General features: G+C 39.6%; 1 protein-coding gene across 11 annotated transcripts in view; it reads left to right on the forward strand.

The window, feature by feature from the left end:
• The window catches only part of Ehbp1 (EH domain binding protein 1), a 280423-nt gene that overhangs the window by 207766 nt on the left and 52883 nt on the right, over window positions 1-19774 (forward strand). For 5 of the 11 annotated variants that reach the window (XM_076938043.1, XM_076938041.1, XM_034508576.2 and 2 more), the window contains 2 exons: window positions 9537-9684; window positions 18980-19104. In XM_076938043.1, coding sequence (XP_076794158.1) covers window positions 9537-9684; window positions 18980-19104 — 273 coding nt within the window. Of the gene's footprint in view, window positions 1-9536; window positions 9685-15223; window positions 15332-18979; window positions 19105-19774 lie in introns of all 11 variants that reach the window. The other 6 variants (XM_034508572.2, XM_076938036.1, XM_076938038.1 and 3 more) reach the window with 3 other exon arrangements.

The raw sequence follows: 19774 nt of genomic DNA on the forward strand, positions 1-19774 counted from the left end.
GTTAGACCTTTTACTTTTTTTGCTGAGAAAGATGTATTTGTACCAGATTAGAAAAGCTAAACTGTTTCTTTACATTGAATAATCAGCCTGTCATGACAAATCTATCTCCTTCTGCATGAGTAGGTGCCAGTCTGACTGGCTTCTTTTAGGCTCACACTGGGTTTTAAGCTAGATCCGTGTGCTTGACTGGCAGTGCATTTGTTGGGCCAGATCTAAGGAGCCAGAGAGCGTTCAGCTCCTTTTTGCCTACAAAAGAGCAGCCAGACAACCAGCAAGAGGCCTTGGATATAGCACGAGGTGATACTTACTCAGCCATTCCTCCTTTTTTCTTATAATTTTTTTAAACTAAGAAGTTATCAGTTTCACAAAGAGAAGAGGAATTAAATTATCAAAGGCTCCTCCTTTTGGAGGCCCAAACTATTTCCATTAGTTCTGCTAATGCAGTTTGAAGTTTTCAAAAACACAACATAATTGCTTTTATAATCCTAAAATAATTATTTTTTTAGAGAAAGATAGTAGCTACTGGGAATTCTTAAATATTAGTTAAATGAGTGAAACAAAATAATTACTGATTTAGAATATAAAACATTCTGTCCCAGCTTGCTTCCAGAGATACTTAAAGGAAAGCTCGTTTAGTACTGTTAATTTAATCATGCTCTTTTATGTTTAGAATTCCCCATTTGTGTGTAGCATGTTGCACCGCTTAGGAAAACAGGTGCAACAGCTAAAAATGATGAAAAATCTGTAGAGTATGATATATATTTTCAGTTTCATGAGTTGACTGTTAATAGAATCTACATTCTTGCAATGCATGTCTGGGTTTTTGCTTTGTTTTTTTTTTTTTGTTGTTTTTTTTGTTTTTTCCTGAATTGGGCCTTTTGTATTTCCTATTCCTATTTAAAAAGTAGAACCCAAATCTAAATTTATGTTCTTTTACTATTTTGCCCATGTTTATTAAACAAGCTCAAAACTTAAGGGTTGCTACAAAAATAAATGTAATCCCCAAGGTTGATCAAAGGTTTAATCTGACCAGATGGAGCAAACTGGAGAAAGATTTTTGACTTTCCACTCTGTTTTGCAACAAGAAAGGCCATTTTTTTTCTCTTGCTTTCTTTGTTAGAAAAGCAGAGATCAGGCCATCCCCAGAGAAATGAGCAGGTGTGGTCATTTAAAGCATGTCTGCTTATATTATAAACCAGCATAAGAAAAGTTTAAAATGGACTGAAAGGATCTGCTAAACAGTTTTAATGTTTTATCCTAAATCCTATTTATTCAGTCAAGACCTGACCAAGTTGGCAGTGAAATATAGTAGTCTACCCAGGCCTCGAAAGCCCTTGTAATTTTTTTATTCTGTTTTCTGTAGAAGGTGAATAGGTGAGCTTCGGTAATCCCTGCCTCTGGACAAGCATGGAATTCTTTTTTTTTTTTTTTTTTTTTTTTTTTTTTTTTTGTTCATGCTTGGTGCTAATAACAGCTTCCTGCCTCTTGATGAAAGGCAATAGTCAAGTTATTTTCTTACCTCAATATAACATTAGGGAAATCTAAAGACCATTTTGAGAAGCACTGCATAAAACTTTTCATATTAAAATTTATTTAGTTTAATTAATATCTAATACAAACAAGCACTGTTTTCTGCTGTTGAGGGAGATAAAGATTCAGACTTTGGGTTTTGTTGGTGGGGTAGAGAGAATTGTTCTGTTACAAAATTTATTATGGAATAAGAATACAAATTATATTTAATTTTTTTAAAGCGTATTTAGTGAGAATATAATAGACACATGTTTCTTAAGCAGAAGGACTTCTTGTATATATTTTTCAAGTGTCTGAATAAAACTATTTCCTGTTGTAAAAGACACCTTTGGGTGGGTAATGACCTTAGAAACTACACTGACGGTTTCTCTTGTTCTAATTCACTTTCACAAATCCATGGCACATTTTTGGCCTAAAGTAATGTCTTTCTGTGACATTTGCGGCAAGACTAAAAAGGACCCCCCATAGCAGCCATTTTTATTTGATTCTTAAGATCTGAAGGCAGCTGAGAGAACAAGTGGGTAAGGGGGGGGGGGGGCTGGGGAAGCTTGATTTTCTTGTTCTCTGTGAAATGAGACTAGTCTTTCCTCCTTCCCCCTAAACGCAGAATCTGCTAGGGGGCTGTGGCTGCGTCGGGGCTGCTGGGTGCCGCTGCCCGGATCACTTTAATTACTACAGCTAAGGAGGGTAAAATTAAAAGCAGCACCATTGGAGCACTGGAAGACAGCTCGCCTAGGTGCCGGTGAACTGTGAAATATAAAAATTGCATACCAATACATTTTTATGGAAAGGAAACAAGGAATTACATTACTTATTCTAGAAGAGTTTGTCCGTAACTCGTCAAGTTTTACTAGGGCCTCTCTCGGTAGCAGATCAGAGACCATTTCAGCGCGATAAGGAAAACGGCAAGCCGCGGCCTCAAGACAGGCAAGGAAAGGCTGAATATGTTTTTAGCTTGTGTCCAAAGTTATTAGCTTTGACCCAGCTAATGTGTGTGATATTTTCCGTCTGATGCATCGAAGTGCAGGCTCGTTGGCCTTGCCCTGAAGACAGCGGCACTACGTTCGCCTCTCTCCTAGGGGTTTTAAATGAGTATAAACAAATTAGTTCACATCACCTGTCTTCCTGAGTATCACAAAGGGGGACTTGAACTGATTTGTAAAGAACAAGAACTTTAATATCACAATAATAACAATGGAGTCTTAAAAATGCTTAGCAGCAGACATTATGTGAGACTATTGCTTTGAAATCTCAAGACCACACTAAATGTATTTCTTACTATGGCATTTGCAACATGCATGACGTTAAACGGTCTATCTAAGCGAGATTCAGTCTCTATCAGTCAAGATGCCAGTAGCTATCACACAGCACTCTGCAGAGCAGAGACAAAGCAAGCAGGTTGTGAAAACACACCCAAGTCTCCTCAAAAGGCTGCTGTAACTTGTAAGATGTCACTCATGGGAAGGGAGGCCTCCCCAAATAAGCTCCCATGTCTTCTCCCTGTAGCACATCCATTTTAGAAAGGCATAGTCTGCCTCCTAAGTCATTCTAACTCTGCAGAAAAGGCAAATGTCTTAGAAACAGTAACTCTCAGCTTTTCAGGTTTCTGCAGTCAAGTAACTGGCTTCCCTTTAATGATGGCGGTCCTCAAGAGTTTCTCAAGTTAACTGATGATTTACTTTGGCAGCAGGTCAGTCTTTGTCTTATTTTGTGAATAGAGTAGTCAAAAGAAAGATAACAAAAACATATTTCTGTGTTTAAATTCAGGCATCATCAGAAATATTACTAACATACTTGAGCAGTTTGCAGTGAATGCTTTACTAAACTAATGAAGTGGTTGGTAGCCCCACTCTCTGATCATGTTGTCTTTGGACATGAACAGTGTAGCCATTTTTAGTAAATATTGTAAAATTCTCAGAGTTTGTTGCCATCTATTGTTTAAATATTTCCAAACAAACTGGCTGTGCGTGGTGCTGAGTATAGAACTCAGGTCCCACACATGGGAAGTAAACATTCAATAATTGAGTTATATCCCCGATTCCCATGATCTGACTTTTAGTGGAAACTACATAAAAATGAAATAGTTTTACTTAGAATGAATCTTTTCATAAAGAAACTGGAAATTTAGGACTTCCCAATTAAGCTAAAATTGTTTATGCATTCAGTTGATACAATTGCAATTTTTTCCTTCATGAATTTTTGCGGGTATGGGGAGGCATGGTGCTAGGGATTGGACCTCGAGCCTTTCCCAGACAGACAGATGCTCTACCACTGAGCTACATTCCCGTGATTTTAACAGTTATCTTTTATTTTCTCAGTTGGTTCTTGCGGGTGAGAAAACAAACAATAAAGATATGCCATCCCACTGGAGAGCTGTGTGGGTCCAGGCAAAATCGTCTCTGTGGTATAAGGACATTAGTGGAAAAGTAAATTAAGGCAATCTGATAGGGAACTAGAACTCTGTCAATCAGGCTCAAGATTTTACGCTGTGTCTATAAACTTTGTTTACTGTAGGGTTTTATGAGTTGTAACCTGCCCTTGCCGCCTGTTAATGAGGCTAAATCTTGCTACTTGAGAATTGAATTACAGCACACCTCTGGGCTAATGGTTCTAAACACAGAGTCCCATTAGGGCTGCATTCTGATTTGTTCATTTGCATTTTTCTATTGTGTGGGGAACAATGAAGGGTAAATAAGTACAAATAAATAATTTACATAGAAATTGCTAAAGCATGGTGACTAGTGTTCAGAGTTGTTTTTATTAATGGTTGCCTACTTTAGCGCACACTCTTAGTGAACTCTGAGCCCACATTTGGGAGGTTGTAGCTTGTTGAGAAAGAAAATAGGTTCCAATTTGTACTGGGAAAGCAGAATCATTTATTTTAAACCAGTTAAAATGACGAAGGACTACTTCATCTTAGTGTGAATCATCATATCCTAATTCCATAAGAAGTTACTATTCATGCAGTGAAATTGGCTTAAATCTTGATGCCTTCGGCATATCAAATCATGGTTTTTATTAATGTTCCCATTCTCCTTAAGTTGAAGGATGCAGGGTTAGTAAAGGCTGTTTCTTGTTCAGCTGGTCATGTAACTTGATCTTTTGGGGTTTGTTTTGGTTTTTCTTTTAATGGCTTTGTTTATTGGTGTACCATGCCACAGCTTGTGGAGGTCAGAAGGCAACTAAGTCAGAAAGAGGGACGTTCTGTCCACCGTGTGGATTTCAGCCACCCAACTCAAGTGTTCTTACGCACTGAGCCATCTCACCTGCCTCTTGATTCTGTTTCTGTTTACTTTTGTATCATTGTAGACCAGGCTAGCCTAGAATTCCTGTTAACTAAGGCTGCCTTTAATTCCTGATTCTCTTGCATCCATCTCCCAGATTCTGGGATTATAGATGTCAGCCATAGCATCTGTTTTTTAACTTGACATTTTGGGATCATATAATTTAATAGGTAAGAGGAAGGGCTGTGGAGTCAGACAGACATGGGTTGAATTGTTGGATGTTTGGCTGTGTGGCGTTTGGACTTGCAGTCTGTTGTTACTAGTTGAAAGGGGTAGGGTATAAGAATTCAATGAGATAATGGCTATAAAGTGCTTAGCCCATGAAAGCTCAAGAACTATAGCAACTGTCATTAAAGTACCATCAAACCTCATCTTCATTTATTCATGCTGTATACTCAAAGTCCAGAAAGACGGACAATGAGTGAAAGATTTTTTGTATGTTATCTTTACGTCTTCATTCTTACTCTGCACGTCACATATGTGCTTGTTTCCAGAGACTAAGAAACCATCTCTGGAGTATCAGAGCTCTCTCACTGTCTCACTACCCTATGCCAAGAAGTCCCATCTCTACAGTTATGCTAACATCGTGTTTTCTACAGACACACTTTGTTTACAGTGTAGAAAACTAAAATAAAGGACTGCTTTCAGGCTGTTCTTGTTTCAAGTGAGGGTCTTGCCGTATAATCATCGAAGCTTACCTCAAATTCAAAATCCTCCTGCCTCTGCCTCCCAAGTGCTTCAACTATAGCTGTAAGCATCCTCAAGTAGCTACACTGCACATGCTGAGCTCTGAAGACTCCACTGTAGCAGTTCCTTTGAACACTGATCAGATTCACATTTCTCTGAGTCACTCGACAGTCTCTCCCCTTGATGTGTCTAAGATAATATGGAGTTGTGTAGTTGTGGAGGTTGGTTTGGGTGCTGCTTTCTGGCTGTGTTGTTTAGTCTGTTCTTCTGTGCCCTGAGTTTATGGATAAGATGGAAATTATAAACACTTAGTGAATCTGCATTAGCACTTGGGATACAGTGTAGTACATAGTATGTACACAATATGTTTCCTATCAAAGCACAGATGATGTGTGATTGACCTAGTGTTAGTGACCAGAAGCCCAACCTCTTGATTAAAGATCTCTAATCTTTGACTTACACACATTTTCTTTATGCGTCCTCTGACTGTGCTCACAGGTTTCATGAGTTATGATACTTAACGTTCTACCATCATACTGAACTCCAGTTCTCATTTATTTATGTGATTTTATTGACTCAACTCATTGTACTCACTGTTGGTTTTGGTAGTTGGAAGTGTGCCAATTTGCCTACCAAGAACTTGAGAGTGTGCCCCTAGGCCTACCTGACACATCTATTAATCTAGTCTTATTGATTTTGATGATGCCAAAAATCACTTGGGATTTTTTTTTTTTGTTTGTCTGTTTTGTTTCTTTAGCTACCTCAAAAAAAAAAAAAAAAAAAAAAATGACTTTTAAAGTACCCAGATTTGAGTTTCACCTCTCTCGTTTCTTCCCTGTCTGCCAAGCCTGATTGCACCTCTCAGATTTTCTGAGTAACTTCTGACTTTCACAGTAATAGGTTGTTTTTGTTTGTTTTTGAGATGAGTTTCTCTATTTAGCCCTGACTGGTCTTGAACTCACAGAAATCCTCCTGCCTCTTGAGTGCCTTTTCTTGAAAGCCTCTTCTGCTTTGATTCTCTCTTCTGCCACACCCCCTTACATAAGTACCAGGGTTCTCCACGTTTCACTCAATGGCCTCCTTATTCCTCTTCAGGCTTCCACATATTCATCCTTCAGCCCTGTGGTCCTGGCTTTACCTCAAACCATAGCTTCAGACCAGCTTCCCAGCTCACCACTACAAGGCACTCAGACATCCTGTTGCCTCTTCAATCCTCCTGTCTCTTAACCCAGATGTTGGGTCCTTATGGCTTCTGTTAGTTTCCTGTTTATCATAAGTCCATAGTTGTGGTTCCATTCCATTTTAACTAAGTCATACTTTCCTTCCTTACATCTACACCTCTAACGAAAAATTGGGATAGAAGTTGATTCTCAGATAGTTTCTTGCATCTCTTTTACCTATTCCCTATATTCCCTATTACTTCCTCTTTCTGAACATTTTTTTTTTTTTTTTTTTTTTTTTGGTTTTTTGAGACAGGGTTTCTCTGTGTAGCCTTGGCTGTCCTGGAACTCACTCTGTAGACCAGGCTGGCCTCGAACTCAGAAATCCGCCTGCCTCTGCCTCCCAAGTGCTGGGATTAAAGGCGTGTGCCACCACTGCCCGGCTCTGAACATTCTTATAAAAACATATAGGTTCGTTAGGCTGTCCATAAACCTGCTCATTTACGTCCTTCCAGTTCCTTGTGTTAACTTATATTTTTCACTGTTGCTAGATTAATATTTTATTCCTCTAAACTTTAGAAAGCATGTATATAAAAACAAACAACATAAAAAAGCCAACATTTCAAGCCACCGTTGGTGGTTCCTGCTGCTTCCGGGTTGGGGCATGGTTCCTTGGGTCAGCCTTCTGGTCTTTACTGCTGTATTGTACTTTCCTCCTCCTCGACTCACTCGCAGCAGTTGCCAGAACCAGACTATCTCAGTCTGTCAATTCCACTCATGCAGGTGCAACTCCAAAGTCTGCCCCGCCCCCAGCCAAAACTGTTGTTTCAAAAGTTATAATGAAATACTGCTTTAAAGAATGTTTACATGTGTGTCTTAGTTTTGTGGTGTTTTTTTTTCTTTTGTTCTTTTTTCCTATTGTTGTGTAAAATACTTGGATAAGAGCAACTCAAAGGAGAAAGGCTTTATTTCAGTTCACAGATGAAGTATAGTTCATGACTGGGAAAATCCAGGCAACTGGAACCTAAAGTCACTGGTCACATTACAGCCTCAGGGCAAAGAGAACAATGAATGCTTGCATGCTGCTCAACTCCTTTTCTTCACTCCCTAGTCCAAGACCTCCCAGGCATGAATGGCACCATCCAGTGGGTCTCTCTCTCAACCTCAGCTAATGCAGTCAATAGTCTCTCATGGCAATGCCCAGAGGCTCAGCTTCCAGGTGGTTCTAGATGCTAGCAAGCTGACAGTCCATACCAGTGACTGTCACACACACAGGACAGTGCGCTGGCTGAGGAGGAGCACAAGGTCCCACCAGTGAAGAGATCGGGATGTCAGAGGAGGCTGAGTGGCTTAGGCTGGATCTTGAAGACTCAGTAGATGTTAAATGATATGAGAACCATGGTCCAGGAAGAGGAGATGGTATATTCCAAGCCTCGGCTATTGAATATTTAGTATGCACATGTTTTATGGAGGTTAGGAAATGCTAGGGAAGAGAGACCCGTGAAGACACTGGAGCCAGCTGATTGTAGAATTTATCTTGTTCTTATAAACTTTCAAGCTTACCAGGCAATTTCCCATTGTATTGGCGCTTTCTCTCTCTCTCTCTCTCTCTCTCTCTCTCTCTCTCTCTCTCTCTCTCTCTCTCTCGTGTGTGTGTGTGTGTGTGTGTGTGTGTGTGCGTGCACACATGCATGTGTGCATGCAGCAGAAGGCTTCAGATGTATTCTATCATTCTCCACCTTGGAACCTGGACCTAGAAAGTGTCAGCAGTCCCCAGTCTCCATGCTTTCACAGTGCTGGGGTGCAGTTCCCCAGTCTCCATGCTTTCACAGTGCTGGGGTGCAGTTCCCCAGTCTCCATGCTTTCACGGTGCTGGGGTGCAGTTCCCCAGTCTCCATGCTTTCACAGTGCTGGGGTGCAGTCCCCCAGTCTCCATGCTTTCACGGTGCTGGGGTGCAGTCCCCCAGTCTCCATGCTTTCACAGTGCTGGGGTGCAGTCCCCCAGTCTTCATGCTTTCACAGTGCTGGGGTGCAGTCCCCCAGTCTCCATGCTTTCACGGTGCTGGGGTGCAGTTGTACAGGGAGATTGCACCTGGCTTTTTACATGGGTCTGGAATCAGATCTCAAGTCTTCATAGCAGCTTAGGGTCTTCTCGTAACTGCTGAGCTATCTTTTGTGCCCATGCTTACAATTCTTAATAACCCCTTTTAAGTAGTCAACAAGTACCTATTTGTTGCAGGTTTTAGTAATTTTAAATTCAAAACTTCATTAGACATTATCAGCTCTTTTCCTTATTTTGCCTCTGGAGGAGATGTAGCAAAAAAAAAAAAAAAAGAATTCTGTTATTGTTGGCATTTTTTAAGTTAGAACTGTTAACTGGCCTACTCTCTTCACTCTTCTTCCATGGAAAAATACCATTCCTGTACTTGATCTAAGTTGGATTGCTGTATTTTATAGTATCAAGGCGACTTTTAGACAGTGCTTATTAGTACCTTTATTAGAAAATAGCAAATTAAATTTTATTCCTAAAAAAATAAATTATTAATCAAAATTTTATTCTGATTATTGGGACTTTCTTCTCCAAGTCTATTTTTTATTAATAATTTCTGCCTTTTCTTTAATAGTGTGTGTTGCCAAACATTCTTTAATTTAAATTTGTGATGGACATTTTAATACAATGATTTTTAACTGTTTTTAAAAACTGATTCTAAGATGTCTTTTAAAAATGGTGTGACATCCAGCTGATGCAGAGCATCCTGTTTGTAATGTGGGGCCAAGCACCACGCTGTAACCAGTTACTATCACGATGATCAGATTGAAAATGAAATTGCATTTCTGTCAATTACTGAGTTGGCAACTGTTCAATATATCTTAGCAGCAAGATGAAGAGAGACGCCGGCAGCTGAGAGAGAGGGCTCGTCAGCTAATAGCAGAAGCTCGATGCGGAGTGAAGATGTCAGAACTTCCCAGCTATGGTGAAATGGCTGCAGAAAAGTTGAAAGAAAGGTCAAAGGCATCTGGAGGTGAGCTAAAGAATCTTGTCGCACATTCTACAGAGAACCCAGAAATCTTCAACAGACCTTTTAGGACTTCTTATTCTTACTTCAAAATGTTACATAAAACCATAAACTTTCCAGCCTATTGATATGGGTAGTTTGTTTGTCTTAAGCCAAGGGAAATATAGTAAATCAGAAGATAAATGTTATTTTTTCCAGGTCAATTTGTGCCTTAATTTTTAATGCAAGCATCATCTTCAGCTTGGACATAGAGCATAAGCCCGTAATCTTGGCTGAGGCAGGGATGTTTTCAAGCTGGAGGCTGGCCTTGGCTGTATAGCCAGACCCTGTTTCAAAAAGAAGAAGACAAAGGAGGCTGGGGGTGGGGTGGGGAGGAAGGGAGAGGAAGAGGTGGAGATTATAATTTTTAGGTTTATGGTATCCCTCGATGCCTTGTTGTTGGAAAAGTAGGTGAGATACAATCAAGTCCTTAGTGTCTAGACTGTAGGATTTGCTAGTGGTGAGCTCTTCCATGGGAAATGTGGTCTGGTTTTGTGTTGGAGATGGAACCCGGGGCTTGTGCGTGCTAAGCATGCATTTGCCGTTAAGCTTTCCACCAGCCCCAGCTTTCCCCTTCAATGAGATCTTTTAAGTGGTATGTTTGTGCTGGTGAGATGGCTCAGTTAGTGAAAGGACTTTCCACCATGCCTGCTCACCTAAATTCATGGTGTAAGTTAAAGAATCTTAAACTCAAAGTGTAATCTTAATGTCAAAGTGTAAAACTTTGGCCTATGACCTCCACATGTGGTCTATGGTACAGTCGTCCCCCTACCTCCCATGCACACACATAAAATGTGATAAAATTTTGTGATGTAGTTTTGGCAAGGTGTGGTGATATATACTAGTAACCCCAGCATCAGGAGGTAGGACATCAGGCCTTGGCTGCAATGAGACTTTTCATATCTCAATATGTAAGAGTCATTACTATGTTCGTATCAGTTTTCTTTAGGTCAGTTCTGTTGTCCTGACTCTGAGACAGTCATCTTCAGTATTGCACATTACTCTAAGCTCAGTGTTGAGACTAGGACCGTATAAAATAAAGAATTTTCATTTTGCCTCTCAGTGCTCCGTTTTGGCATCCTTAATTTGAAACTGCACTTTTACTAGGAGTACATCCAAGAGGCCTGTGAGCTGTTTACATCAAAGATGTGTGATCTATTTATCTAATAAAATTATGTAATAAAGGTGTCAGGTACTTGTCTTTAGTTAACCTTAGAACATTATCTCCCTCAAGAGCAGGTGAATGAGGGCTCAGATAAACCATAGAGAGCTGGAGCGAAGGAAGAGTCTCACCAGTTCCACAGTCAGTTTCTGCAAAGTAAACTAGAACTTACTGCTATGACTTTTTAATTGGTTCCTTACGTAGAAGCTTACTGTTGTAAGACGGCAGTGTTAAGGATGCTGCTAAGAAAAAGCTGTAGTTAACGGCCCAGGATACGTTGGCTACCTATGCAGCTGCTGCTGTCTTTGTGATACAGCCCACGTTGAGGGCTTCAGATGTAGTTCAGTGGTACAGTATTTGTCAGCCATTGTGACTAACACACACAGGCATACACATGTGGAATAAATAAAACAAACTGTTACGCTATCAACCCTCTCCTCAGATGAGAAATTAAAAAAAAAAAAAAAATAGGCAAGTATTTTTTCAGGGTTGCAGCCCATGACTGGAGCTCTTCCTACAGTCGGGGAAAGCAAAGACCTGGACTTGACATCACGTCACAGTCAAAATAACTGCAGTGAACAAGGTGAATGGAGGAATAAGGGCAAGGTTGATGCTGTTCTCTTCTGTCTGATCATCTTCAGTCTGTATGGAAGTGTCACAGCCGAGCAATAGTTCTTGCCTGGCTGGCTGGCTGGCTTGTTCCACATAGCATACTGATCCTACTTCCATCCATGGTGAGAAATGGTGGGATTCTCCTGTTTTTGTGGTTCTGTACTGTTCTGTTGACTCTATGAATATTTCTTTACCAATTCATGGGTGAACACCATGACTCTATAACTTGGCAATTTGTGAACATTACTACAAAAACAGAAAGGATTCAGACTGACCTGAGACAAGTGGAGTGAGTGTGCCTGTTCTCTGACCTTAGGAGTGAGTCTCGGTCTGTGTCCATGAAGGAGCAGATGTAAGTCTGACTTCCCTCACCTGCCCTGATCTCATGTAAGCTGTGAGTTGGAGAGACCTTTAGGAAAAGGTAGAGTTGTGAGAGTCTTCCTGAAATTCAAACACTCATATATCCGCACCTACCTGTCCAGCAGCTCCACTGCTCGTCTAAGTCAGACAACTTCTTAATGTGTCCAGAGTAAATACCACCTGGGCTCCTCCAAAGCAGCTGCACTCCGCCCGCACAGTCTGAAAGCAGCCTTGAGTTTTATATATATATGTGAGTGAACAGGCATCGTGTTTCTGATGGGGCAGGTTCTGCTCCTGGCTGGCAGTTTGCTGATCCTTACATAGCACAACCAAAGTTCACATGGAATTATGGGAATCCGGTTCCCGTGGTAACATAGGATAGTGTGAATCACTAAATGTGTTGGACCAAAATAAAATCTTAAAGATTTTCAGTGATTTTTATTTTCTTCTTCTTTTAGGATTATAATACTTGAATTGCACTTTCTTTTGTTTGGTCTCTATAGAACTTTGAAAGGTCTGAATTTTATGAAGATCTTGGTTGAGAATTAAAAAGAAAATAAAACAGAAAGGTTAAGTGAGAAACTTCTTTCTGAATCTTCTATTTTTCTGAATATATTTTTAATGACAGCCTGGGTCTCTTTTCTTGGCATTGTACATATTCCTTTTATGTTGTCACCAGATATCCTGATTTCATTTACCTGTGAGGAAAGCATATAGGATTGGTTATATTGCTATGCTGTGGTAGTGCAGTGTCAGGGCTGTGCAGAGCCAGTCAGCACACATCTTTATGTTCTGTTGCATAGCTGATACTCAGTTCTCCTGCACACAGAGCACAGGCCATCCTGTGCTCGCTCTCAGTCAAGCAGCGGATCTCTGCCATCAGTTCTGCCCTGCTCACCTGCTAGATTTTCCATGGTTAACCATGAAGACAACTATATTGATCAATGTATGTGTGGATACATAAATATAAATACAGTATCTTTCGGTACACACATGCATGTGTGCACACATACACGTAAACATGTACTTGAGTTCTGTTAGAATGCATTAAAGTTTCCCAGCTGCTGGGATGTTGTAACTGCTGAAAAGAATTTAAAGTTCATTTCAAAACCAATTAGTGACTGGAAAGTAAAATCTGGTTCATAGGCTAAGCTGATAGATCAGTTTTTATGTTTGTTTTCCCAGATAGTAATCATTTTATATAAGTCTAACAATACAAATATAAACACTGAGTTAATCCATCTAGATTATTCGTGAGTGGTAATATAAATGGAAGTCATTTTCTTCCTGGAGAGAACACATGGCACCTGTTTAACACAAGACAGGACTTGGCAACTTACAGGTACCCATAGCCCTCCTCATTCCTGCTCCTTGCCACTTCCCACAGCAAACCCATTGTCCGAGCTTGAGTGAACTGTTCTCCTCACCTCACTCCTTCCCCATAACCTTGTATTCAGTCAGGTGTGAGTCCTGTTAGAGCTCCTCTACATTAGGCTCTCCCTTCTGATTCTTCAGGTCACAGAGTCCCCCACCTGCAGCTTTTCTAGTCTCTACAGTTCTCCACAGCCAGGCCAGCATCAGCATCACAGTCCGTGCAGTGATGCCAATGTTACTGTTTCTCTCACAGAAGGATATGAACATCTACTCAAGAACCATTCTTAGGAGACATATTGACACCGTCTGATGTGTAAAGGACCTAAGGTGCCAGCACTGTTGCCTGTGAACTACACCACCTTCACAGTTGGTTACAAGCAGATAGTTTGGCTAAAATCTACAAACTCTAGGGAAGCATTGTGATCATGCTAGTGCTTTGATAGCTCTCCGTTCCAACCAACTAGCATTTAAGCTGCCCATTCCACCCCGCTGGGCTATCTCCAGTTCTGCCCTTCAGGCCTCACCTTCTGTTATTTCCCTTTAAGTTATTATACCTGAGCAAACTGGACTTGGAAGCATCCTCTGAACACAGCCTGCCCTTCCTGCTTTCACGCCTGTGATGTCCTCTCCTCAGTGACCTAACCTGAAGTTAATACTTCCAAGAAAGAAATCCTGGTGTCATTGGCAAAATGAAATCTTTCTCTCCTTTTAATTGCTCTGTACCTTATTTTTACCACATAAATCATGTCCTACATGGTATTATAATTACTTGAATAGGTTTGTTCTGTGTAGAATAAATGTCTTATAAAAACTTATCTCCTCAGGGTCTAGCACAGTGTTTTGCAAGTTCCCTAACAGAACACTATAGATCAGAGTTTCTCAACCTTCCAGGCTGTGACCTTTAATACAGTTCCTCCTGTTATAGCTGACTCCCACACCACCATAAAATTATTCTGTTACTATTTTGTAACTATAATTTTGCTACTATTACAAATCATAATGTGGATAGCTGATAGATCTCAATGGAGTTGAGAACCACTGATACAGTTTGTTTTGTTTTTGAGTAAAAGAATGAATGCTGCATTCCGTACTTTGGCTTTAGATTAATTGTGGTTAGCAATAATTAATGCAATTGATTGACAGCAGCCAAGTATAGCTAGTTGTCCTGAAACCATTAATAGTTAATGTCTCTGCCACAGATTACTGCAGAAGTGTTTGACTACCTTGGGAGTATTTGCTAATTCATTTGCTAAGCTACAGAATTATTTTGAGAAGTTTTGAGGACCGTGAAGTTAAGGTGTTCACCTTCAGGAAATGAGCGAAATAGCTGTGCTGGGCGTAGTTGATGAGAAGGAACTGTCAGCTGATTGTGCTAGAGTAATGTCGCCCTGCTTGAGAGTCCGCTCTAAAAGCAGCAAAGAGTGTCTGGACCTGCCTTCTCCTGCACCAGGAGAGGCTCTTCTTGGTCCTTTGCTTGTTTGTCTGTTTTGTTTTCTTCTAAGTGCCTTATACAGTAGCTGAGAACCTGTTTAATGTTAACTGTCAGTAGCATACTTGGTGGCTACTTGGGAAGCCCAACAAACAGGGTGTGCCTAAACAGTCCTATCTAATGAATGATAAAAGGAAACTCGGGAGTTTCAGAGGTTTTTCAGTAAGTCAACTTTATTTCCATATTTTAGTGCATTAGTGATTATTAGTAGATGATATAGTAAAACACAGAGACTTAATGAGTTCAGTGATTCAGAGACAGCAGGTGGCAAATTGTCCAAACCTCTGTATCTGCTTTGATGTGATAATTGAGCTTTAACATAAGAATGTAAACTATAACTGTTAATCCACTAGTGAAAAGTCACTTACAGCCCAGTTCTCAACTTGCTTCATCCTTGTCAGACTTCAGAGTAACTGTCATTGAAATATTTGTTTTTCTTCTTTAGAATTGAGGACAATGGGTATAAAATATGAATGATATACTAACATTATTGCTACATGTTCTTACAGATGAAAATGATAATATTGAGATAGATACTAACGAGGACATTCCTGGAGGCTTTGTTGTAGGAGGTGGAGATGACCTAACTAATGTAGAAAGTGACCTTGATACTCCCGGTAATTCCAAATTATAAATGTTTTGTGTCCTATTGCATGGCAGACTTTATGGTTACATTTTTAGATCATCAATAATAATTTATTTTTTGTAGTCTTTTTACATTTTATGCCCTCACTAATTAGTCAACTCCACCTTCCATAAGTGTTCATGTTATTTTGTTTTCATTTGAATGTTCAAATAACTTAACATTGGTGTAGTAAATTATGACATAAGTTCTTTTATTACTAATAATCACTCTAAGTTTCAGTTTATAGGCATTCAATGAGTGGCTTCCTCACTGCCTCAGTGTTTTGATGTGCTACTGTATACTACATGTGGAATAACTATGGAATAATTCAGATCAAATCTAAATCCATAAGTCAGACTCACTTGTTTAGAATTACTAATGGTAGTATTGGGTATATTGGTTCATAAGGCTGAGGCAGGAGGATAATGAGTAAGTTCCAGGCTAGCCTGGACTGTATAGTAAGTTTGAGGCCAACCTGGGCTATCCTGTGAGATCTTTCTCTAGTCTTACTGAGTTATTTTGCAGGGTTTTGTTTTGTTTTGTTTTTTGCTTGCTTTCAATATTATTACTGTTTCACATATGCTGAACAATTGGTTAGAGTAGGCCACTCTGAAAACTCCTTGTTTAGCCTACAGTCAGATTAATGTCACACCTTATGTCATGTCAGTGAGTCACACTGCAACTCACCTTTTAAAATATAAAAATGCTTTTGGGTGTGCATTCTGTGTGCCTCACCTCCATAAGTAGCAGCAGGTCGCAATCCAGAGTTTCATCTACCTGAGTGCTCCAGAAACGGTTTTCGAGTTGAACTCTCACGGCAGTAAAGACTCTGAATAAGGAGTAAAGCCTAGTGAGTGTCTTCCCTGATGATGATGCAGGAGGACACAGCCTTGCTCCTCCCTGCAGTCTGACCTGCTTTGTCTCCCCGACCTCCAGCTACTGCTTCCCCTGAAAACAATCCAGGGCCTTTTTAACCACAGCAGCAGTTGAGAAAACTCATGGCCTTTGTCAGCATCTCCTTCAGGACTCAGTATTAAGATATATGATTTCTACACAGCAGCCAGTGTACTTAAAGTTCTTCAAGAAATAGAGAAAGGATTTTAAATGTTTAGCTCAAAACTAAAACCACCTTTTAGTTCATTTTTAAGAAACCTTTTTTATTTTATTTTATTTTATTTTATTTTCATGTTTACAGGTGCTCTTCTTGCAGGTATGTCTGTCTGTGCACCAAGTCTGTCCCTAGTGCTTTTGGAGGCCAGAAAGAGGTATCAGATCCCCCGATTTGCAATTACAGCCAGTTTTGTGCCTCCATGTGGGTGCTTGGAATCGAACCTGGGTTTTTAGAAGAGCAGCCAGTATTCTTAACTGCTGAGCCACTTTTCCAGCTTCTAGTTCTTTCTCAAAAACAGTAGAATTTATCTTCAGTTTCTCTTTATGAAAATATTTGTGTTGCTGTCTGTTTGTCCTCCCTTTACGGTTACTACAAATTCTTCCTTAGAAATTGAGCAAGGGGAAGAGAGAGAGGAGAGATGGAAGAGAACTCTTAATATTTTTTTCTTGTGAGGACTCGAAAATAGACTTCTGATTATGGAATTATAAAATCAGTAAAAGCTACATGTATGTTCTTACTTAAAATAGATTGGAAAGATAAGAAAATTAGCCATTTCTTGGGTAATGTGGAGAAATTAACTATTATAACTTTTATAGAATTTTTTTTTAAACTGGCAAATTTTAAGCCTGGCTAGCTTGACTCTTGTACTTGAGGAAAAACATAATAAATTCTCTCAGAGATAGGGAGGTGGTTTATTCAGGAACATGCTTGCTGTGCAAGCATGAGTCTCTTAAGTTCAGATCTTTAACACCCAGGTTAAAAAAAAAAAAAAAAAAAAAAAAAAAAAAAACCTCTTTCTGTAATCCTAGACCTGAAGTCAGGAGACAGGCAGGTCACTGGAGCTTGCCAGCCAGCCAGGCTAGCCCAGAAGGTGAGTGCCAGGTTTACTGACTGAGAGAGCCAGTCTCAAAAATATAAAACATCCAGTATCAGTATTTGACACACGCATGCATGCACATACACACAAGCAAATCCACACATGTCCACACACATATACATAAAAAATAATAAGTAAGCAATAAAAAGTAAAACTTGAGAGACTTCACTGCTGAAAAGGAAAGCATGTCTCTGTCTCCTATTTGGTATTGATGTTTTGCTTCATTTGAGATAGACTCTCACCATAGCTCCAGCTAGTCTGGAACTCACTGTGATAGCCTAGTCTACCCTAGAACTGGTAATCCTCCTGCATCAGCCTCCTAACTGCTGGGATTACCAACTTCCCCATAATCAATGCAGCTCTTCAGCATGCCAGTAAGTGTAGGCACATGCGGACACAGGCTTCCCAATACATAGCTGTGGTTTATGATAATAAGAAATAGGCGTGCAGCCTGGAGTCTGGAGGCACACAGAACATAGTATGATCTTTATCCTGCTTTATTTTCTCCAAAATTGCTTTATCAATATGTATATAAAAGTCATAATGTTTTAATAATAAATTGTTCAATCTTTATCTTGGTTTGACCATAGTTCATCTGATATTGTTTAAAAAAGAAGCCTGGCAGTATAAACTGAAAAATTTGCATGGAAGTAATGATAATGACATTTATTAAGAGTATTATAATTAGAAAAGTTATTAATCTTTATGAAAAATACCATTCACCAAAAGTTGGCATGTCTTTAACAACCATTTTATTAAAAAACACCACTTTGTGTGAATTTTAAAGTAGAAATATTTGTTTCTATGTATTTTTAATGACTTTATATTAAAAATTAATGCACTTGGCAAGATAATTTGAAATTGTTTCTTTGAAAAGTTATAACCATAGTTTGGTTGCTTTCTATTTCTATATTTAATGCATTCTAAAATCATGATAATTTTTATTGTATTTCTGCTGTTTAAGTAGAAAGTAATTACAAGCATATATTATTTTGATGCTGGATATATATGTACACACATAAACACTGAATTCTGATAGTGTATATGTTACTGAGATCATGTGAATAGCATATTTCAAGGTGCTACTGCATGTGTGACTTTAACATACTAAAATCATGGAAATGATAGGGATAATATAATTTGAATTCAAGCGTCAGGATTTATTAGTCATATACACCTATAATCCCAGTATCCTAGAGGTAGAGGCAGAAGCTGGAGGCTCACTGCAAGTTCAGGCCCAGCCTTTTCAATAGTGAATTCCAAGCTAGCCAGGAGTATAGGGGAAGATGCAGTCTCGAAAAATAAAGAGACAAATAAAGCATCTCTTAAGTATCTAATTTGTTGAATTATTATGTCCAATGTATACAGATATGTGTGTGTGTATCACATATTTCTGTTTTTCAGGTAATCATAATGAATATTACCTATAGCATTACTTTGTTATCTTTAGTCCCATTGACTATGTTTTTTAAGGGATCAATCTTGAGGGTGAAGTATATAGCAAAAGAGCTCTCCGTGTATCTAGTCTGTGTGTTGTCCTAGCCCCAGTGTCTTTTGAAGTTTAATAATATTCTTATGATGTCACTTAAAACTGGTAGCCTGTGTATCTCAGTCCTCTTACCTGTCATTCACAGTATTTGCTTGTTTAACAGAGCAAAATAGTAAGTTGGTGGACTTGAGGCTGAAGAAGCTCTTAGAAGCCCAGCCACAGGTGGCCAACTCCCTCTCCAGTGCTACACAGAAAGCTGTGACGGACACCTCAGAGCAAGGAGAAAAGGTAAATCCTGCTGACTTAGCTTCTAGCACTAGAGGGACATAGGAGCTGTTGTTGAACTCAGATTTTGCTGAGAGGAATATTGCCACGAGAATTCTAGCATGTTCTCTGTCTCCATAAACCTTTTACCCAATTAGATGAACACCAGTTAGTGTTGTTTCTAAGAATCCATCATACCTAAGGATGGCAATGTGGTCGAATATGGCATCTAAGCTGCTGTAAGAAATGTGCACCATGGTTGCTCTTATCTGTTGTAGCATTCTAGACCAAATGGCATGTGTGTGCATGTCACTGCTGTTATTACAGGCTTCTATATTGTCCTCACTCACCCATACCTCCCACCTCCCCTCCTCACATTCTGTCATTAGCATTTCTCCAGCTTTGGGGACAGCAGTCCTGTGTAACTTTTCACCCACCTGCGGACTGTGGGGATTGCCCTGCTGACTGAAAGGATTTCCTCCCCCTGACAGAGCAGCTTTGAAGCCCCAAAACAATGGCCCTCATTGCTCCCTGTTTCTCCTGTCTGTAATTGGTGATGAAAGTGTGTGGCAGAGGCAGAAGACTTTTCTGTCTCTATCTCAGAATAAAGGAAGCCTGGATTGGGGCTGGTGGTGGGTTAGTGGGGTTTTTTTGGGCTTTTTTTTTTTTTTTTTTTTTTTTTTTTTTTTTTTTT

This window comes from Arvicanthis niloticus, chromosome 7 (genome assembly GCF_011762505.2).
Source record: "Arvicanthis niloticus isolate mArvNil1 chromosome 7, mArvNil1.pat.X, whole genome shotgun sequence".
NCBI classification, from domain to species: Eukaryota; Metazoa; Chordata; class Mammalia; order Rodentia; family Muridae; genus Arvicanthis; species Arvicanthis niloticus.